This window comes from Girardinichthys multiradiatus, chromosome 18, assembly GCF_021462225.1.
Source record: "Girardinichthys multiradiatus isolate DD_20200921_A chromosome 18, DD_fGirMul_XY1, whole genome shotgun sequence".
In the NCBI taxonomy this organism is placed as follows: Eukaryota; Metazoa; Chordata; class Actinopteri; order Cyprinodontiformes; family Goodeidae; genus Girardinichthys; species Girardinichthys multiradiatus.
Window position 1 is genome coordinate 39,502,161 of NC_061810.1, and position 20,683 is coordinate 39,522,843.

The 20,683-nt window shown below is 36.9% G+C and overlaps 1 protein-coding gene across 6 annotated transcripts in view; it reads right to left on the bottom strand.

Annotated features, from left to right (window-relative positions):
* Positions 1-85: 85 nt before the first annotated feature.
* Positions 86-20,683, bottom strand: part of LOC124883754 (muscleblind-like protein 1) — a 105,902-nt gene continuing 85,304 nt past the window's right edge. For 2 of the 6 annotated variants that reach the window (XM_047391033.1, XM_047391032.1), the window contains exons 5-11: positions 18,599-18,838; positions 13,875-13,928; positions 12,966-13,116; positions 10,585-10,620; positions 8,982-9,073; positions 8,609-8,682; positions 86-6,895 (exon numbers count right to left, since the gene is read on the bottom strand). In XM_047391033.1, the coding sequence (XP_047246989.1) occupies positions 8,626-8,682; positions 8,982-9,073; positions 10,585-10,620; positions 12,966-13,116; positions 13,875-13,928; positions 18,599-18,838 (630 nt within the window). In that variant the 3' untranslated portion in view covers positions 86-6,895; positions 8,609-8,625. The remainder of the gene's footprint in view (positions 6,896-8,608; positions 8,683-8,981; positions 9,074-10,584; positions 10,621-12,965; positions 13,117-13,874; positions 13,929-18,598; positions 18,839-20,683) is intronic. The other 4 variants (XM_047391036.1, XM_047391035.1, XM_047391034.1 and 1 more) reach the window with 4 other exon arrangements.

Here is a 20,683-nt window from a genome sequence, read left to right on the forward strand (position 1 = left end):
CAAAAAACATTGTTCCTATTAAATGTCAAATAGCTATGAATTTACTGTATATGAAGCAAGTTGATGAAATAACAGAAACAAAATATTCATTATTTCAGTTGTAAATTTTATTACATCTTATAAATTCATAACAGCAAGAATATATAGCAATACAGGCCCCATGAAAAAAAATCATTTTCTCACTCCACACAACCTGTAAAGTTGAAACATCACTCCAAATGTTCTATTAAATACTCTTCATGTCTTAAATTAGTGCATGATGTTGTAGTTAGTAAAACCGAGGCATACATACTTCTTCCAATTCCAAAAATGTCCCACACCCCACCTGTTTGTGAGCTCATTTCTTATTTATTTCTGATGATTGAAGTTTATGGCTTAAGACTGTTGCAATCTATGCAAATCATTCTCTGCGGGCGCTTTCCAACAAGGTGGCCAGCATGTAGACATAACAGATTCTTTCAAGGGGCCTGGAACAGTAAAACAAGCAGAAACAAATTGCAGCAGAGGACAGAATACATCATCTTAGCACTACAAGCAGAAAAATCAAACAACAAATAAAAAAAGAACTACAGTTTACATTATATCATAAATTTAAGAGTGCTTGTGGAAGAAGAAAGATAACTGAAATGTTCAGAACAACATTTAATGTGCATGGTTACTTTTTTGAACTAACCCGGATCAATGTGACTTGATTGGTTTAGTAGACATTTGGCTTTAGCTTTGTAAAAATATTTATATGATAGGAAACAAATTATCTTTTTGAAATCTCTCATTCACTATGGTAAAATTAAAGAGAATTGTACCTGTCCTTTCAAACCCACAATACAATACATTTAAGAACTGTGATTCAGTTTGAGCAGTGATAACAATACTGCAAATGTAGACTAGATTTCAGAAGATGAAACATGTTGGAACAGCACTGTGGAGCAAAGTCTGTAGTTTATGTAAAGCAGATGCAGGAAGGGGCTTTGCCTTCTGTTCTGCTGTTCAAGGTGAATACAGCAAGATGACGAGGGCAGATGCTTAAGCTGATCATAGATTCATATGCTGTGGTTTGCAGAGTCTCAATGGACAGTTAAATCCATCCATTCATCCATCCATTATCTATACCCATTTCTTCAGTACAGGGTCATGGGGGTGCTGGTGCGTATCTGCAGCGGGCTATGGGGTACACCCTGGACAGGTCACTAGTCTATCACAGGTCAACACGGTGACACACAGGACAAAAAACCATAGACACGCCCATGCATACCTAAGGGCAATTTAAAGAGACCAACTAATCTAACAGTCACGATTTTGGACTGTTTTAAAAAGCCAGAGAACCAAGAGAGACCCACACATGCATTTAAAATTTCTGACAAAATCAGACCCATTGGAGGCAGGCTTTTATGAAATATAATGTGCACTTCTTTATATGGAGTAATAATGGAGGGATGACTAGAATGTCTAAAGCACAATCTATTGCTTTACACAGAAAACAGATGGGTACGTCGCCAAAAAAGACCCTTATAATGAAAATATCCGGAAATTATGTGAAGTCACTTTTTGGCAACACAGAAAAGTGAGCATTTGCTAAAATAAATTGGTGAAGGTGTTTCTCTGTTTGAAACACTTCTTTTCACAAGATTATGATAGTTATTTGTGCATAAGACATCAAGGAAAGGAACATCAGACAATCCTGAGAGACAATGCACAGGTCACTTCACTGTTCATCCCACAGAGATACCTAATAATTCAAGTGAACTCAGAAAGCAGACAATTGAGCAGACAAATTCTTAGGTAATAAAATGCATTGTTAAACCAAGGTTTTTTACATTTTTTGGCATCCTTCATCAGTCTGTCCCATATCTTGTTATTAAATACATTGATAACACCTCGCTCTAAACTTAGCCCCAGCATCATCTATTCATTTTCCACACCTGCTAAATCTTTGCAGGTTTGCAAAGGGGTTGGTACCTATCTGCAGCAGTCAGAATTCAGTCAAAGTCACCAGTCTATCACATGGGCCTGCGTTGTTTTACCCATGGTAGTTAGCAGCAGCAGCAGCAACATAAGTATAGGCCCTACGAACTAGAATGTTTTGCTGCAGCTGACATCTTGTTTGTTTATCAGTTATGTTATCTTCCCTGCCAGAAAAACGCATTAGCTTGAAGAAAACATTTAATCGCCAAAAGTATTTTGAGAAATCTAACTGAAGACAGACCTTTGTCGCTTGAATGGCATGACATAGAAAATATCCTCAAAATAATATTTTGTGAACTACATTTCTGAGCATATGTGGAGAGGTGAGACTTTAAGCTCTTTCAGCCACTCCTTCTATGTTTTAGATCAACACTGGACAGCTAAGTAATGACACAAAATAAATCACAAATATAATCACAAAACATTTCTGTAAAATTAACTGAGTTTAACCTGAGTTTAAACATTTTGTGGACTGCTCTGTGTAAGGGAATGCAAAGCAGAAAGTACCATTACATTCTGATAAAACTTGGCACATTTCACATGCATGTGAAGGGATGAACGTGGTTTGGGCTCTGTGACTGAACCAGAAATGCGAAATCCTTGGGTTTTTTATCCAAAAAGTCTTTCAAATATGACAGAATGGGTGGTTACTGAACTATTTGGTGGTGATTTTTTGTTTTCAGATAAAAAGGCCTGTATCCTTCTAAAAACTACATTAATATAGAGAAATAATTGGCCTATCAATTTTGGCAAAGTAAAGCCCGTTGTTTGCATCAGATTTTCTTCTGGCAGATTGTTTCAGCAGGGTTTACTTTTGCAGTTTTTGCAGTGAAGTCTTTCCTCCAGATACTTTCGAAACATACACCTAGCAGTGAAAAAGTTATCATACTTCATTCATTCTTAATCCAAACACATAATGATATTACAATGACTCTATGCCACAATTTTTACATATTTAGAACTAAAAAAATATATAAGGAAAATTTATAAAACATCTTGAGGACCAAAGGCTTTAATTAATTTGGCTTCCTTTAAGCTTCTGCCTGATATGCGTTGACATTTCCATTTGATCGGTTTCCTCTACCACAAGCACAGCTTACACAAACATAAAGAAAATACTTACAGCTATGAGTTTGTGTTGCATGTATTTTATCTCCCCAAGTGGTGAAACATTAGTGAGTATAGTCTCTGGAATCTTTTTTAAATAAACCGCTATTCTATTTTTTGTATTTTATATACATATTTACTCCATTACATTGATAGACTATTGTATAGTGTAAATACATCTTTCTGTGTAAATGATTTCTTATTCAATATTACTGTGTTGTGAAGTTTTTTGTAACTGTATATGTATTTTCTTTGACATGCATTCCACTTTGAGTAAGGTAAACAGACAGGACGTATTGTGATAGGTGGGGCCTGGGAGGGCGTGGTCATGGCGCAGGCCTGTCAGTACAGGCAGGTTAAGGGGACCAGACAAACCCAGTCAGGCTCTTGCGCTGCAGGAGGGCCGTGGATGCCCTTTGTCCAGAAGGTTACCGGGCAAACTACAAGCTGCTGACAAAAAAGAAGAGCAACACTTGGCCTTTTTTTCTGAAAGGGGTAGGAGAGTGAAATTCAACGCCCTTTAAATGCAAGCAACTTTTGTTCGGCCTTTCAAAAGATTGTTTTTTTTTTGTTGTCCTAGCAAAATTCCCTGTCATCATAGACATATTTTTTTATTCAAAATAAGATCTCAATATACATGATTCTCTCTTTTTTGACTATGTACAGAAGTGCAAAAAAGTCAACCTTTATTACCTTTATCGCCACAGTATTCCCCACCCCATCCCCTTGTTGTTTGCATTTGGCAAAGTTAGAGATGAGTGCAGTGGACTCAGTTCCCTCACTTGCCACGTTCACCTTCACCCTGCCAGCAATGCCTGTAAAAGTGATTAAATATGCAGCTTGTTTTCCAACATGGCCCAATTTCCAGGGAGAGTAGAAATATTAAAACAATTGTTACTATTTGAAATGGATACAGTAGAAAATAACATCTTTACTCTAAACATCTATGAACTAGACTTTTTGATAATATTTTTTTTTCCTAACAATATTAGCCAGTTATTGACGGTTGTTGCCACAATGACAACTCAGCCTCTCTGTTTCTACTGTTTCAACACTGTTAGATACTCATATAAAACATCTTTGTTCAAAGAACACAAAAAAGACTAGAGAAATGAACACAATGCATACAGTTCAACAATATGCATAATGTAGAAAATATTGAGCTTACAATCATAATCATACTAAAAGTAACATTACATGGAATTTGAGAAAACTCTGGATGGAGGACACACAAACACACACAATGTACCTAATATATTCATTATTATAAAGATAAATATCATCAGCAAAACTAAAAGTAAGAACTATAATCAAATAATTTTCCAAACCAAATAAACACTCCTTGTCTAAGAAAGAAAGAAAGAAAGAAAGGGTTAAGAAAACGTGCACAAAAGTGAAAATCACATAGTGCTCTGTGTGTTATAATATGGTGTGAATTAGGCAGCTGCATGGTTCAGAATGGCATGTGGCATTGTGCTGACCCGATGGTACATTCTAAGGCTTTGGATGAGTAATACAATCAGTTTTTATTTTCTTGCCACTTTAAATCTGTTCTATCCACCAATTAAATATGCCTGAAGAACACCCAAATCACAAGAAAAACAAACAAACAAACAAGCACTTCCAGAGATCTACTCTAAACACCCGAACATTCTTTGGGCTGTGCTTTCTTAAAAAGTCAGCCGCTCTAGCCTACTCATACCACCTATTAACAGTGACACAAAAAGACTTTGGCTGACTATTTGAAAAACAGTTCTCAGGTATTAAACAAACACTATTAAATATATTGGACTATATATACAAACACACACTACACTGACTTTTCTTCGACAACCTGCCTAAGAATACGCATAACCATATATAAGAAAAACAAATCATATTTTTTTTAAAAACAAATCATCAAACCTCCATCAGCAGTTGGTTTCAGGATTTTCCGTTTGGCCTCACAGCAGTTATTTCATTGTTACATCTTCATCCTAGAGAGAATCTTTGGTCTCTCACTCAGGCCCAAATACAACTTGCACTGCCTTGAAAAAGTACTGATAACCCCTCAACGTTTTTCATATTTTGTCACATAGCAATCACAAACTTCTAAATGTTTTACCGGGCTGTTTTTTTGATAGACTTACGCAAAGTAATGCATGACTGTAAAGTTAAATGAAAATAATCTATTGTTTTAATCATTTTTTGAGCTAAATATCAGAAAAGTGTGGTGTGTATTTTTTATAAGAGATATACATTTTGAAAAGTTTTGTGTCTATAGAGAGTTCCCATCATGTAAAGTCCAGTGCAGCCAATAACCTTTTGAAGTCACCTACAGGCAAAATGTGGTGTATGGCTAAAAGCTAACACTTTCATATTACCCTATATACACCATCCTAATTCCGAAACATGGTGGAGGCAGCATCATGCTTTGGGGGTGCTTTTCTTCAGCAGAACAAGAAAGCTGGTCAGAGTTTATGTGGAAAATGGATGCTGTAGTAGACATAAAACTGGGGTCAAGGTTCACATTTCTGCAGAACAACCCAAAATATACAGCCAAAGATATAATCTTTCAGATTAAAGCATATTCAAGTGTTGAAATACTTTAGACCTAAATAACTAAAAACGTTAGGAAACATTCATTCTCTAGATGCGCAAATCTGCTGGAGACATACAACAAAAGACTTGCAGCTCTAATTGCAGCAAAAGGTGGGTCTACAAAGTGTTTAGTCAGGGGGCTATATGCATATGCTTGCAAAACCTTTTAAATTTTTATTTTTTTTAAATTAAATGATGTACTACTTTGTTATGGTCTCCCGCAAAAAAAGAAAAAAACGCCCAAAAAATACATTTCAGTTTCTGGTTGTAGCGTGACAACATGTGAAAAAGGTATAAATACTTTGGCAAGGCACTGTACACATGTTTGCGCAGACAGACAGATCTCTGTGGGTACAGATCCAACCTTTACATATCTAAGCAACTGACATCAGCAAGACATCAAAGAATAATGTAAAAAAAACTATCTTCAATCAGTAGAATATTTAGGGAACTGGATCTAATAATCGGTGGTGCTTAACAGGAATTACAGGTCATGAGGCTGGACACTACATGCTGTCCTAAAAAAAAAAACCCATATACATATGTATTAAAGGGAACTGTTAAGTTTAAAACTTCATAACACTGCTTGAATACAATTTCTGTATATTTTGAGATGTATGGCACTTTACAGGGATCCCTGTAAGGTTAAAGACATGTGCTTAAGAGATAAAAAGGTAGGCTACAAAGGTTTGAAAGACACCTCACAGACATTCAGTTGCTTTCTTGCCTCCAATTGAGTTTGCTCAGGTAAATTCCCTCAATACGGTTAGAAGAATAAAACCAGAAAAAAAAGAAAATCATTGTGCATGCATATGTGGTTCAGTCAGATTATCTGTTTCTTTACCTTAACTGAAATACAAGGTGCACCGTAGTGTAAACAAATGAACACATTGAAATTCAGAGACCAACAACCAATGAATAAACAGACAACACAAGTTCTGATCCTTGATCAGCGAATGTACCAATTCAGTCCCGGCGACTGCTCCACACATTAACCTTATGTTGACATTCAAAATGTGTCTGGTGAATAAAGGTTAGTGGCCTTTGCAAGAGGAGAGGCAAGTCTTTAAATGCAAATGACGCTCTTTTTTATCTGTTGTTGCATGACAGTGCCTTTCTAACAATTTGTTCCTTCTATGCTAACATGCAGATTTACTCCAAACCAGTTTAGCTCTTGCTGTCACTTGTATGAAGGTTGACCGTTAATCTTGGACTTCACACCAGCACACTTCAGCTCCAGTTCCATCTGGACACATTCACAAAAATACAGCACATTAGTCATGCTTCTTAAAAATCTGCTTTATTATTATTATTATTATTATTATTATTATTATTATTATTATATTTTATGTTTATGTTTTTGTTTTTACTTTATTTTATTTTATTTTTTGAAGTCCTGCAATTTTTGGACATAAACACTCAACTGTCTCCAGTCCTAGTCAGGACAAAGCAAATTCCCAACCACACAGGTAGCATAATCAGGTCCTAAATCAGTGAAAAATATGTGCTCTTATGGGCTAGAATTGCTTAATAGAGTTCCTGTCAATAAATATTATGGTCCTTCTGATATGAATAATTCTAGTTTGCTGTTTTAGAAACTTAGAAAGCTTTGAATTTATAAATTTATTCATGACTAATTGTAGCTGTAAATACTCAGTACTGAATAAAACTTGTTTCAGAATGTGAGTCTGTTTTTTTAATTAGTGGAATAATTACATGTTTGTAATAACTTTGTGAGTTAGACTGCCGTGTGCTCTCCAAGTCTGCAAAAGACTTGTAACTCACTTCCATCTGAGAGAGAATTGTAGAACATGTAGTCCAGCCACTGATGGCTGCTGAAAAAGACTTTCTCACTTGAACCATCAAGTCTGTCATCCCAACTCTGGAGTGGTGTGACTAAAGAGCTCAGGTTTGATTATGTTGAAAAATTGTTTTGTCAGCATGAAACATTCATCTATTGTTGTGTAACATTACAGCACGTATTTCACCAATTTCACTTGAAAGACTCCTTCATTTAAGTTTCTTCTTTCGTTTTTTGTTTTTGTTATAATGGGTGTTAACCCAAAGATGCATCCATCTTAGCATCCAACACCTAGGTCAGACAAAAAAGCAGTGCTCCCGTCTGCTATTTGTAGAGGAAACTTCAACCGTTTCAAACAGCTATTTGCAAAGATCTCCAGCCTGTCCTACTGATACACAGAGTGGGGTTTGGGACGCCCCACCTGGCTGAATCCTGGCGGTTCTGTGAATTGTGGCACAACTTGATTTAAATAAGATAAAGTGCTCAAACAATTTCATTATTGTCTGATGAAGGATATGAAATGAAGGTTAAAATTGGAATAAGGCTTAAAAAAACTTTCCTTCTGGTTTTATTGAGAACCCTATAAGCTTCTGCTAATGTAAATAATAATATTTTGAACTTTCCTCTCCTAGTTTAAATGAATCCTTTTACACAATTTGATGTTTATTCTAATGAGTGCAGACTTTCTTTTTTAGTCATTTCATGCCCTTTTGTTTTTTATGGATTCTAAATAAATCTTAAGTCTTCAGATTTATAAGAAAATCACCTGTTTATTCTTTTTAGGTGATAAAGATGGCTCCCTGGATATTAGAGTATTCACTCTTTCAGAGAGAGTTCTGAGAAGTCATGAGAGTGATTCATTTTTAAAGAAAGAAATTAAATGTAGTTTACCTCTGTAAATTATAACTAATACAGGTATAGAACTACAATGATTAATCTATGACATTATTGGCATGAATTAAACATAAAGTAGTGACCACTGTACACAATTTAAAGTACAGTGCGATGATGTTTTTAATTTCCTTACAAACTCTCAAAACCTTTAGAGAACACGTATTAAAGTTCTTACTTATAGCCCAACTTTGGTCGTTTTGTTTTGTTTGGTTAAAATATGCAAACTTATGTGTGTGAGATAGTGTAACAGGAAGAAGTACATACTGTTCTGACTGAGACTCCTACATCTGGGTCACATACTTGTGACTAGTCAGATGGTCTGCAGATATTATTGGAATCTGACACAGGAGAGAAGAGAAACAGAGGAATAGGCAATGAAAACAGAGAGAAAAACTAATGGATGAAATGAAACAACGACAAATAGCACTTAATAAGAAAGACAAGCTTGATGATTGTGTGTTTAACTAAAGATGGTCAGTATAACTAGCAAAAGATCAGAGAAAAGCCTTGTTTGATGTTCATGCATTTTTTTATAGAGAGGCATATCAGAATTCTATCATTTAAAGGACAACAGAAAAGCCTGAGCTGATAAAACCAAACGTGAAACAGAGTGAGTGGAGCCAGGAGTGGAGCAAACCTGATTGGCTGTTGCTGTTGCAAAGGGAACACTTGTGGCAGATGTGGTGGCTGCAGACACAGTGGCTGGAGAAGCACCGTGCATCATGGGTACTTGAAGGAAAGATCACACAGGCAGTTGAACCAGAGAAGATATAAAGCTACTCAGGCTTTGCACCTCATTTTCATGTCTGTCTGTAGCTTGCTAATAAACATGAGAGAAGTGTCCAGTTCTTTTTATTTAAAGCTTCAAGTTTGAAGTCGTAAATGTATTTTTGGTGACAGACATCTTCTACTGAACTTAGCTTGTTCAAAATCATGGACCGACTGTAGCCTCTTCCAGTTATAAAGGGGTGAAAAGATGTTGTCCAAGTCACTGAATTCAACAAACAGACAATCATGCACACTAAAGCTCACAGTCCGGTTAGAATCATCAATGATTAGGATTTTTTCCTATACAGTAAATTAACCAAATGTAAGCCCTACCAGGCTGAGCTAAAAACAGCTCTTTGGCTCAGAAGTACCAACTTAGGGAGAAAGACAGAGTTTTTAAGGGTAATTGAGGTCTTTAAAAATGAAGTTGGAATAAGCAGATAGTTTTAAAACTTATTGAAAGGAAACAGTTTTCTACTGAGGCAGCTTGGCTGTTCACTCAGTCTGCTACAGCTTTTTATAGTCTTAGGTCATTTTTTAACTGACTTTTTCAGGTATAAAAAAAAAAAATTTGGCATTGACATTTAATTATTACCCACCTTAGGGATTTTTGGTTGAATTGGAAAATGAGCAAATTGTTATGGAACCAACTTCAGCTTTCAACCACTGTAATGGAACGTGCTAGATTTTTTAATCCCAGAAATAAGATAAGAAAATCATGCTATTTGTTAATATACTAAGATACTAAAGATGCTAAAATCTTACATGGCAGGATGTTGCCTCTGTTTCTGTCATAAATAATTAAAGAGCTGTCAGGACAGGAAGATTAGAAGGAGATATTTTGAATGCTGTTTCAATATAGATTTCAAAGGGAAATCAAAATCGGAGAAAATCAGTATCAGCAGGTTAGAGCTCTACAAAAACTAGAAATTGAAAAAAAGTCCACAAATTCAGATTGGTGCATCTCTAGAATTAGGTTCTCCAGGTGACCTGTCCATATGTCTTTTGAACATTGTTAGTTAAGAAATGGCTACAGCTTCCCTATTTGTTGTAGCAAATGTGATTCCCTCTAATATATCATTTACAAATAAAAATTATCTCATGTTTCAATGGCATTCACAAGCTGACAGTAAAATGAAGTGCTTGAATGGTTAGAGTGCTTGAGATGGAGATATAATGTAGCAGGGGAATTTAAACTGCAACAAGCATTAGGTGACTTACAGAGCTAAAAAGAATGGACATTTCATTTCTTAAAGATGTACCGAACAGTACGATAAAACATAAACCTTCCAATTGATATTACAAACCTTAATTTACAATTTGCAATTCATGTTGAATCTGAGATTAAGGTACACTATCTTCATTTAGAGTTTGCAAAGTGAAAAATGTGCTAAAATCAAATGGTGAGTTAAAAGCGACAGGAGAGACCACAATGGACTCAAACAAAATCAGTAAGGAAAGTTGGCACCTACCAACACTTGTTGCAGGTGTCATGCACAATATCGAGCCTGCCCATCATGCATTGCAACAGGGATTGGAGTGAATGGGAAGGGGGGAGAAGACATCAAAAAAAGTGTTTTAGAATCAGACAATACAGGATTTCACCTGGATATGAATACATTATGCTCACAATATGGTTAAAGTGCTGTGCTAAATTTAATTGCTTGATCCGACTATTAAACTAACATTAAACAAATTCATTGAATTAAAATTATATACTAGCACTGGCCTCATTTTGCCATCAGCTGCACAGCAACTGTTTGCACCATGAAACATTTGGATGACCTCCTTTTTGATTTCCCAAAGTGGTTTGTAGTGACCTGACAGGCCAACGGAGTGAGACATATGAGAAACTGCTGGGAATCAATGCCAAGCTATTCTTAGGCTGTCAATTGAGAATACTGGCCACACTGTAAGATGACTCTGCAATGCCTAAAGAAGTACACTTCAAATAAGCTGTCCGTGTGTGTGTGTGTGTGTGTGTGTGTGTGTTTGATCACACTACATATATGGATTCACCAGAGGAGTAATGCTCACTCTGTTGGCAGAGGATGTATCCTTCATCCTGTCAGATGTTTAGATCTGGTTAACTAGGCTAGAAGTCAATTTTATAGCCTAATTAAATGATGGTTGAAGATTGTTGAGGTTGCAGGACCTTTCTTTTAAACAACAAACAATTTTTAGAGAAGATGATATATCTAATGGTTGGTTGTGCAAAAAAACACAAAAACATGTTTGTCATTCTGCCACCAAACCTCAATTCCTGCTGTGCCTACACAGTGCCTTGCGAAGGTATTCATACCCTTTAAGTTATTCCAACTTTGTCATGTAACAACCACAAACTTTAATGTATTTCACTGAGACTTTATTTGGTAAACCAACACAAAGTAGTGCATAACTGTGAAGTGGAAGAAAAATAATCCATGTTTTTCAAACGTTCTTACAAATAAAAATCTAAAAGTGTGCCATCCATTTGCATTCAGCCCTGTTTACTCTTATACCCCCAAATAACACCCAGTACACCCAACCACACCTAATTCACAAATAGAGTCTCTCTGTATTTGATCATAGTAGTGTATAAATACAACTTCTTTATAAAGGCCGTAGATGCTTGTAGGAAAACATTAGTGAACAAACAGCATCACTAAGGAACACACAGGCAGCCATTTGAACATCTCACAGAGCACTGTTCAGTCCATTACCCCACGACAGAATCAGTATGGCAAAACTGCAAACCGATCAAGAGAAAACATGGCTGTCCACTTAAACTGGAGTAAACAGCCAAGACACTCACAATAACTCTGGAGGAGCTGCAGAGATCCACAGCTCAGGTGGAAAAATTTATGACAGGACAGCGATTTGTTAGACAATCCTCAAATCTTACCTTTATGAAAAGGTGTTAAGAAGAAAGCTACTATTGAAAGAAAGCTACCTGCCAGAAGCAATCTTTAAATTCCAAAATTCACATAAACATAAGTATATAAAATACATATAAACTCCCATTTTAACCTATAAGCAAAATTCTACGTGTGATAGAAAACAAACACTGCACATCCCTCTGAACATACCATCCCTCCAGTAAAACATGATGCTCATGGTGGCAGCATCATGCTGTGGGAATGCTTTTCTACAGAGGCAGTGAGAAAGGCCAAAGATGGATGGTGCTAAATTCCTTAAAGAAAGTCCGTTAGAGGCTGCAAAAAAACTTGACTCTATGGTTAAGATTCACCTTCCAACAGGACATTTATGCTAAACAAACAGCCACAGCAACAATTAGAGGGTTTAGATCAACTTTATTGATATGTCAGAATGGTCCAGGCAAAGTCCTGACTGGAATCTGCCACAACTCTCTTTGTTCAACCTGACTGAACTCATGCTGTATTACAAAGAAAAATGGGCAAAAAGCTCAGTCTAGATTTACAAAGCTGAACGAGTCATACCCCAAAAGACTTCCAGCTGTTACTGCAGCAAATGGTAGTATTGTCTCAGTGCAGTGAATGCAAATACACACCACTCATTTCTGTTTTTTTATTGCAAAGTTTTTGTCTGAATTTCATTCCACTTCACAATAATACACTACTTTGTGTTGGTCTATCAGATATGGTGCAATCTCAGAAAAACACATTGAAGTTTCTTATTGTTATAGGACAAAAAGTGAAACAGTTCAATTGGTATGAATATTTGACTGAAGCACTGCATGCAATAAAGACCATGCAAGTTTTTTATCGAGTCATTAATACATAAAAACACACTTTCAGCCATTCTTTGGTGACGCCAAAGCATAAATCCAAGAGTAATTAAGGAGCCAGTATAATGACAACATTTGCATAATAAAAGAGAACCAAGGCCTTACCTGATGGTATGAAGGCAGCCTGCTGCTGAAACTGCATGTTGGCCAGGGCCTGTTGGTACTGGAAAACGCCAGCATTGAACATAGTGTTGGCACCGTTGGCTTTTTCAAGTGCAGGTCTCTTTGGTAAAGGAGGCAAGACAGTAGGGAGCCCCTGATAAGGGGGACAACGGCAAAATAAAAGGGATGGGAGTAAGAGAAAACAAAGAATGGTGGCAGTGACAGTCAGATGACAGAAAAGAAAGAATTCCATTAGAAAGTAAAGTTTCCTTTTACTACAGCTAATATAAATAAAAGAAATTAGCAGATGGCTACAGCTATCAGATCAGCACAGAATGTGGTGCTTTCCAAATAGACCAGAAAAACAATCAATAAACATAACAAAATAAATAATGCTAAAAAATTTAAATAGCCTATTTAAAGGAAATGAAAAAGCAATTTCTGTAAAGAGAATAAATGTATAGTGATATTATAGAGATATTGTTCTAATTGTTGGTCAGGCAAGAGTAATGATATAGTTAGAGCTAGTTTCCATGGGGACTCCATGGTAATCATAATGGACATGTTAATATTGTTTTGACATCTCTTCAACAATTACCCATGCAAAATTAGAAGTAACATCAACATGCAAAGACTAACAAGACACTAATATTCAGTTACTGTTATTTATAATATAACAGTAACTGAAGATACTCCAAAAGGCGGTGAACTGAGGTTTTCCATGTCAATAAAAGATTCTGATATTTTAAACAATTACTCAAATGCAAGAGTTTTCTGGAGACTGAATTAAGGTGCCAAATCAGTTCATCACCCTCGGTGTCCCCATAGTTTCCTTAGTTAATTACCAAGTCTAAATTTATATGTTTAACACCATGGCTACATGCCAAGCTAAAAGGTGAAAGGTCATAGTACCAGGTCAAAAGTTGCATCGAGGGGCCGCTTCAGTGATTTGACAGCCGACTGACTCTTAATTAGCAGGCAGCGAGCACATGACGTGGTAATGGGCCAATGGGATTCAAGCGCAATAATATAAACCAGCAAGCGGAGGTGCATCATGGGGGACAGCAGTGCAGTGTGGGTTGGAAAACAAAACAAAAAATAAATAAATAAACAAATCATTGGAATGCAATATATACCACTTACAAGACTATGGCATGCACATAGGGTTACTGAAATGAACACAGGCCTTTTTACTGTTAGAAGAAAATTCATGCTTAGAAACTGCAGCTAAAAAGGTGTTCTGCTCCAGAGAGGAGGATTAGCTGACCATTTTTTTAGTTAAATGAATGGATAAATGAAATAATTAATCAATATCATTGCAGCTTCATCTACAACATATTCCGATGATAGTATTTGAAGTTCAGTGGCTGAAGCCCATTGACTGGACTTTCAGGAGCAAGAGTCAATAGTTATCTGTTTAAGCCTCAAAATCACTTATCCCTCAAAGCCAAGGCTTCCAGCTCTGATCACAGATCATTGTTTTAGCTAAGATGTTGCAGCATTAGGTTTAGATACCAGTGTGGAAAGTAACTGGCAGTTCATTTAATTTTGTTGAACAATAAACTAAGTATTATGTTTTGCCTTACTGTCTACCAACAGTGTTTCTTTTAATTAACCCGCTAAACAGGTTTAAAGAGTGGTTAAGATGAATAGCTCTCAGTGTTATGTCAAATTGAAGGAACAGAAAGTTATATAATACTTAACTTTTTTGATATTCTGGTCAACCTAAAAACATGAAGTAAAACTTACAAAAATACTTAAGTAACAATTATTTCAATGGAATTCTTAGGAGTGCCAATAATAATGGCACCAGCGAGTTTCTCTTCATCTATGCATTGTCTATACCCGCTTATCCTTGAGGGGTCATGGGGGGGCGCTGGTGCCTATCTCTGCGGGTACAACCAGGACAGGTCTCCAGTCCATCACAGAACACCGGTAAGTTTGTCAAACAACTATTTTTTAATGCAGGATTTTCTGCACTTAAAGGTGGGATTTTTCTAAATGTTTCAGTGTGAGATAGTTTTAGTCTTTTTACACATCTTGTGTAAAGTGTAAATGGATGCAAACTTTGGTCAGCTTTTACAGTCTTGCATTATATCTGCAGATGAGGTGAACATTTCATTTATTGCAATGTATTAAAGCCGATTGTGCCACTATAGCCTATGGATGAGCATGTACAGGCAAATTTAAGAAATCTGTGGATTTTCACATGATTGCTTTACATAAACTGCAACCATATTGGTGTTTTGTTTGTCTGAATTGACTCTCTTGAATTTACTTTTAGCATAAATACTTAATAGGGATATAGAATAAACCTCTTGTTTAAATCTAAGACCTAATTAAAACATTAGGTTGCTGTAATATAGGTTGCTCCTATAATTTTAGGAGGATTTTAGATAATTAATCCAGTAACAATTTAGAATGCAAAGAGACAACAATAAGATATGTAGATCTTCAATATTTTGTATTTCATATACAGGTCCTTCTCAAAATATTAGCATATTGTGATAAAGTTCATTATTTTCCATAATGTCATGATGAAAATTTAACATTCATATATTTTAGATTCATTGCACACTAACTGAAATATTTCAGGTCTTTTATTGTCTTAATACGGATGATTTTGGCATACAGTTCATGAAAACCCAAAATTCCTATCTCACAAAATTAGCATATCATTAAAAGGGTCTCTAAACGAGCTATGAACCTAATCATCTGAATCAACGAGTTAACTCTAAACACCTGCAAAAGATTCCTGAGGCTTTTAAAACTCCCAGCCTGGTTCATCACTCAAAACCCCAATCATGGGTAAGACTGCCGACCTGACTGCTGTCCAGAAGGCCACTATTGACACCCTCAAGTAAGAGGGTAAGACACAGAAAGAAATTTATGAACGAATAGGCTGTTCCCAGAGTGCTGTATCAAGGCACCTCAGTGGGAAGTCTGTGGGAAGGAAAACGTGTGGCAGAAAACGCTGCACAACGAGAAGAGGTGACTGGACCCTGAGGAAGATTGTGGAGAAGGGCCGATTCCAGACCTTGGGGGACCTGCGGAAGCAGTGGACTGAGTCTGGAGTAGAAACATCCAGAGCCACCGTGCACAGGCGTGTGCAGGAAATGGGCTACAGGTGCCGCATTCCCCAGGTCAAGCTACTTTTGAACCAGAAACAGCGGCAGAAGCGCCTGACCTGGGCTACAGAGAAGCAGCACTGGACTGTTGCTCAGTGGTCCAAAGTACTTTTTTCGGATGAAAGCAAATTCTGCATGTCATTTGGAAATCAAGGTGCCAGAGTCTGGAGGAAGACTGGGGAGAAGGAAATGCCAAAATGCCAGAAGTCCAGTGTCAAGTACCCACAGTCAGTGACGGTCTGGGGTGCCGTGTCAGCTGCTGGTGTTGGTCCACTGTGTTTTATCAAGGGCAGGGTCAATGCAGCTATCTATCAGGAGAGTTTGGAGCACTTCATGCTTCCATCTGCTAAAAAGCTTTATGGAGATGAAGATTTCATTTTTCAGCACGACCTGGCACCTGCTCACAGTGCCAAAACCACTGGTAAATGGTTTACTGACCATGGTATCACTGTGCTCAATTGGCCTGCCAACTCTCCTGACCTGAACCCCATAGAGAATCTGTGGGATATTGTGAAGAGAACGTTGAGAGACTCAAGACCCAACACTCTGGATGAGCTAAAGGCCGCTATCGAAGCATCCTGGGCCTCCATAAGACCTCAGCAGTGCCACAGGCTGATTGCCTCCATGCCACGCCGCATTGAAGCAGTCATTTCTGCAAAAGGATTCCCGACCAAGTATTGAGTGCATAACTGTACATGATTATTTGAAGGTTGACGTTTTTTGTATTAAAAACACTTTTCTTGTATTGGTCGGATGAAATATGCTAATTTTGTGAGATAGGAATTTTGGATTTTCATGAGCTGTATGCCAAAATCATCCATATTAAGACAATAAAAGACCTGAAATATTTCAGTTAGTGTGCAATGAATCTAAAATATATGAATGTTAAATTTTCATCATTACATTATGGAAAATAATGAACTTTATCACAATATGCTTATATTTTGAGAAGGACCTGTATATAAATTCATTGCACAAAAATATTTGGCTTACAGATAATGAAAACCCAAAATTCAGTGTTTGAAAAAATCAGAATATAAAGTAGGATCAATAAAAAAGATAGTTTAAACAAAAATATCAGGCTTTTGAAAAGTGTGTTCATTTCTATGTCAATATCAATTTTATTTATATAGCACATCTGAAAACAGCAGCAGTTGACGAAAGTGCTTCACCCTTACACCAATAATCAAAAAATACCAAATAGAATAAAACTGTAATAAAAATAAATAAAACAGAGAAGAGCTAAGATTTTTAAGAACAATTTAGCCTATCATAATCCATCAAAGGCCAGGGAAAAGAGATTGAAATGATTATTTCTTACGAAGAAGGCAACATTTGTAGCCCATGTGTAAGATTCATCTGTGCATAGCACAGTGGAATCTTATCTCTACAAGACTAAGGTGTGCTGACTCCAGCCTCACTCCAAACCTTGTCAAGCTCCCACAAATTGTTAAATGGATTTTGTGTAGCAATCTTCTCAAGGCTGCAGTTTTCACTGATGCTGGGGCACCTTTTCCTACCACACATTTCCTTCCATTCATCTTCCTATGAACATGTTGGGACACAGCACTCTGTGAACAAGCGGCTTCTTTTTGCAATGACATTTTGTGGTTTACTCTCGTTGTGGAGAATGTCATGTCTAGACATCTGTCAAGTCAGCAGTTTTTCCCATGATTGTGTAGGCCATAATATGGCCATTGTATAACATTTAGGCATTCAAAATGTTTTTTTTAAACATGTGCTATTCTAAATTTCTAAGACAATGAATTTTGGTTTTTCATCATATGTAAGCCATAATGATTAAAATTACAAGAAATAAAAGCTTGAAATATTTCACTTTATGTGTAACAATCTATAAAATATGAGTTTTACTTTCTGAAATCAGTGACAGATAATATTGAACTTTTCATGGTATTCTAATTTTTAGATGTACCTGTATTCTTCCTCTATATTTACAGAATACAAGTAGGTAAATATTATCTTTAGTTATAGGGAAACATCTCAGTATGAAAGGCTGATTTAGGTGACGCTAATTCTCCTTTCTGGATTACCTGCACTATATCATCTACAGCACTTAGCTAAGCAAAACCTTTCTGTGTCCCTAGAGAGAGTGATCTCTGCATTGCAGAAACAACATTAAACTGAACAGTGGTCTCTACACAGTTGTCTTCTCAGCAAAAATTTAGCACAAGCTAACTATTGACTGTGAACAGCAAAATACACAACTAACGAAGCAGCAAAACAAGGGTGAGCAAAAAGAGGAGCAGAAGGCTCAGTCACATACTAAAACAGCCATGTAAGCACACATACACTATGTATATTTTGTTGCATTGTGAGTTATAGTTGCATCCAGCAGATGTATTGGAGATTTAAATGAGTAGGATAGAAAAGGCTTCCTTTGCATATAAGTAACTGCATATGTAAAAGATTTTGGAACAATTGAACTGTTTCAAATATTTCTTTGCTTTTTGGAGTCTTAGTGGAGTACTTTTTTGGACAGATACCTACCAAGGCTGCAGCAGCCGCAGCCTGGTTGACTTGATGTTGGGCAGCTTTGATTTTGGCCTGTAGGTGAGCCGGAGGGTGAAAGTATTTGCACTTCTCCCTTGAGCAGCGGCCCTTTATGTAGTCCATGCACACAGTAACTGTGTTGTCATTGGTGTCAATCATAGTGCTATCTGCCGGATGGGCAAAGCGGCAATCGTTCTCCCCTCGCATGCAGTTACCTCGCTGGTATTCCCGGCATACCTGAGTAACAAATAGAACAGTAAGCATGTTACAACCTTGGATCCATAGATGCACATAAAGACATGACAACAGAGAAATTAGGAAGGTGCTGTTCCTTTACAGTACCTTGCCAAATGACTCGTGGACCTTGAGCTTCTTCATATTTTGTTATTTAATAACCACAACCTACAATTTATTTTATTGGAGTTTTATGTGATAGACCAACACAAAGTAGAAAAGAATTGTGAAACGGAAGGAAAAGTGTCTATGGTTTTCAAAAACAAATAAAATAAAATCTAAAAAGCATGACTGGCTTCAGTATTTGCCCCACTTCAGTCAATGCTATGTAGAACCTCCCCTTGCTACAATTAGGGCAGCAAGTCTTCTGTGGTGTGTCTAAGTTTTTTAGAAAGTAAAGTTTTTGTCCATTCAGATTGGATGGAATGTGTGTGTAGTTCAGAGGCGCGGCGGTAGTGCAGGAGTTAAAGCACGCGACCGATGCACGAGGCAACAGCCCTCAACCCAGCTGCCACAGGTTTGAGTCCTGGCCCATTAACCTTTGCTGCTTGTCTTCCCCTCTCTCTCTCCACCCCATTTCCTGTCAGTCAACTTACAAAATAAAGGCCACTAGTGCCACAAAACCTTAAAAAAATTAAGTTCAGCAACAGATTTTTATTTGGATTTATGACTTAATCTTTCTAACATATTCTAAGATATATTCTAACCTAAATATGGTTTGATCTAAACCATTTCATTGTACCTCTGGGTGTTTGTTCAGGGTCTTTTTCCTGCAGGAAGGTGGACCACTCTTCAGTCTCAAGTCTTTTGTACTGTCTGACTTTTGTCTTTTGTAGTATCTTCCAGAATTTTCCTATTTTTAGCTCCAACATTTGTCCACTCAATTTGACCAGCTTACCTGTCCCTGTTGCAGAACAGCATCCCCACAGCATGATTCTACCATCACCACGTTCCACTGTGTGAATGGTGTGTTCAGTGTTATGATTTTTATCACCCTGAATACACAAAATATTTTTGCAATGCATAGAATTCTGCATGTATAGAGCAAAAGTAAAATTTTAAAAGTAAAAGTAAAGTCACCATTGGCTTCTCGTTTGCTTCTTCATTAGATGTATCCTTGCTGACCTCCAAGTTTATCTGGACGGCCATTTCCTGGTGGCTTTGCTGCTGTGCCATACTCTATCCATTTTCAGATAACAGATTAAACTGTGCTCTGCGTGATGTTCAAATCTTGGGTTATTGCTTTTAATCTAACCCTTCTTTAAACATCTTTACAACTTCATCCCTGACTTCTCTGGTGTGTTTTTGCTCTTCATGATGCTGACTGTTCTCTAAAGTTTTCTAGCAAACCTCCAAGGCCTTTATAAACAGCCAGAGTTATACAGAGATTAAATTACATACAGGCAAGGCATTTATTCAGAGATGTCAGAGTAATGGGGGCTGACTGAGAATGCAGGATTTAGATTACATTCATTAAAAAAATAAAAAATAAACATTTTACTTTGCCTATGCAATCCAAATAAAATACTTTGGTTTTTGGTGGTAATAGGACAAAATATGAAAAAGTTCAACTGCTATAAATACTTTGGCCATATACTGTACATTAGATTATGGACTTAATCTTTTCAGTTACTTCAGCATTTGACAACCCAAAGCCACCCAATCTCTGTGAAAAGCTTGATAAGTTGCACATAGTTTGAAGAGCGTTCACAGTTTCACCAGTCACACAACTTTAATTCATTATTCAAATGAGCATTTTTGTTGTTGTTCCCAAGACGGACAGAAGGAGGCAGCATCTCCATCACCTCACAGGAAAGTAAGGAGGGACGTAATTGCTTCAATATGAAA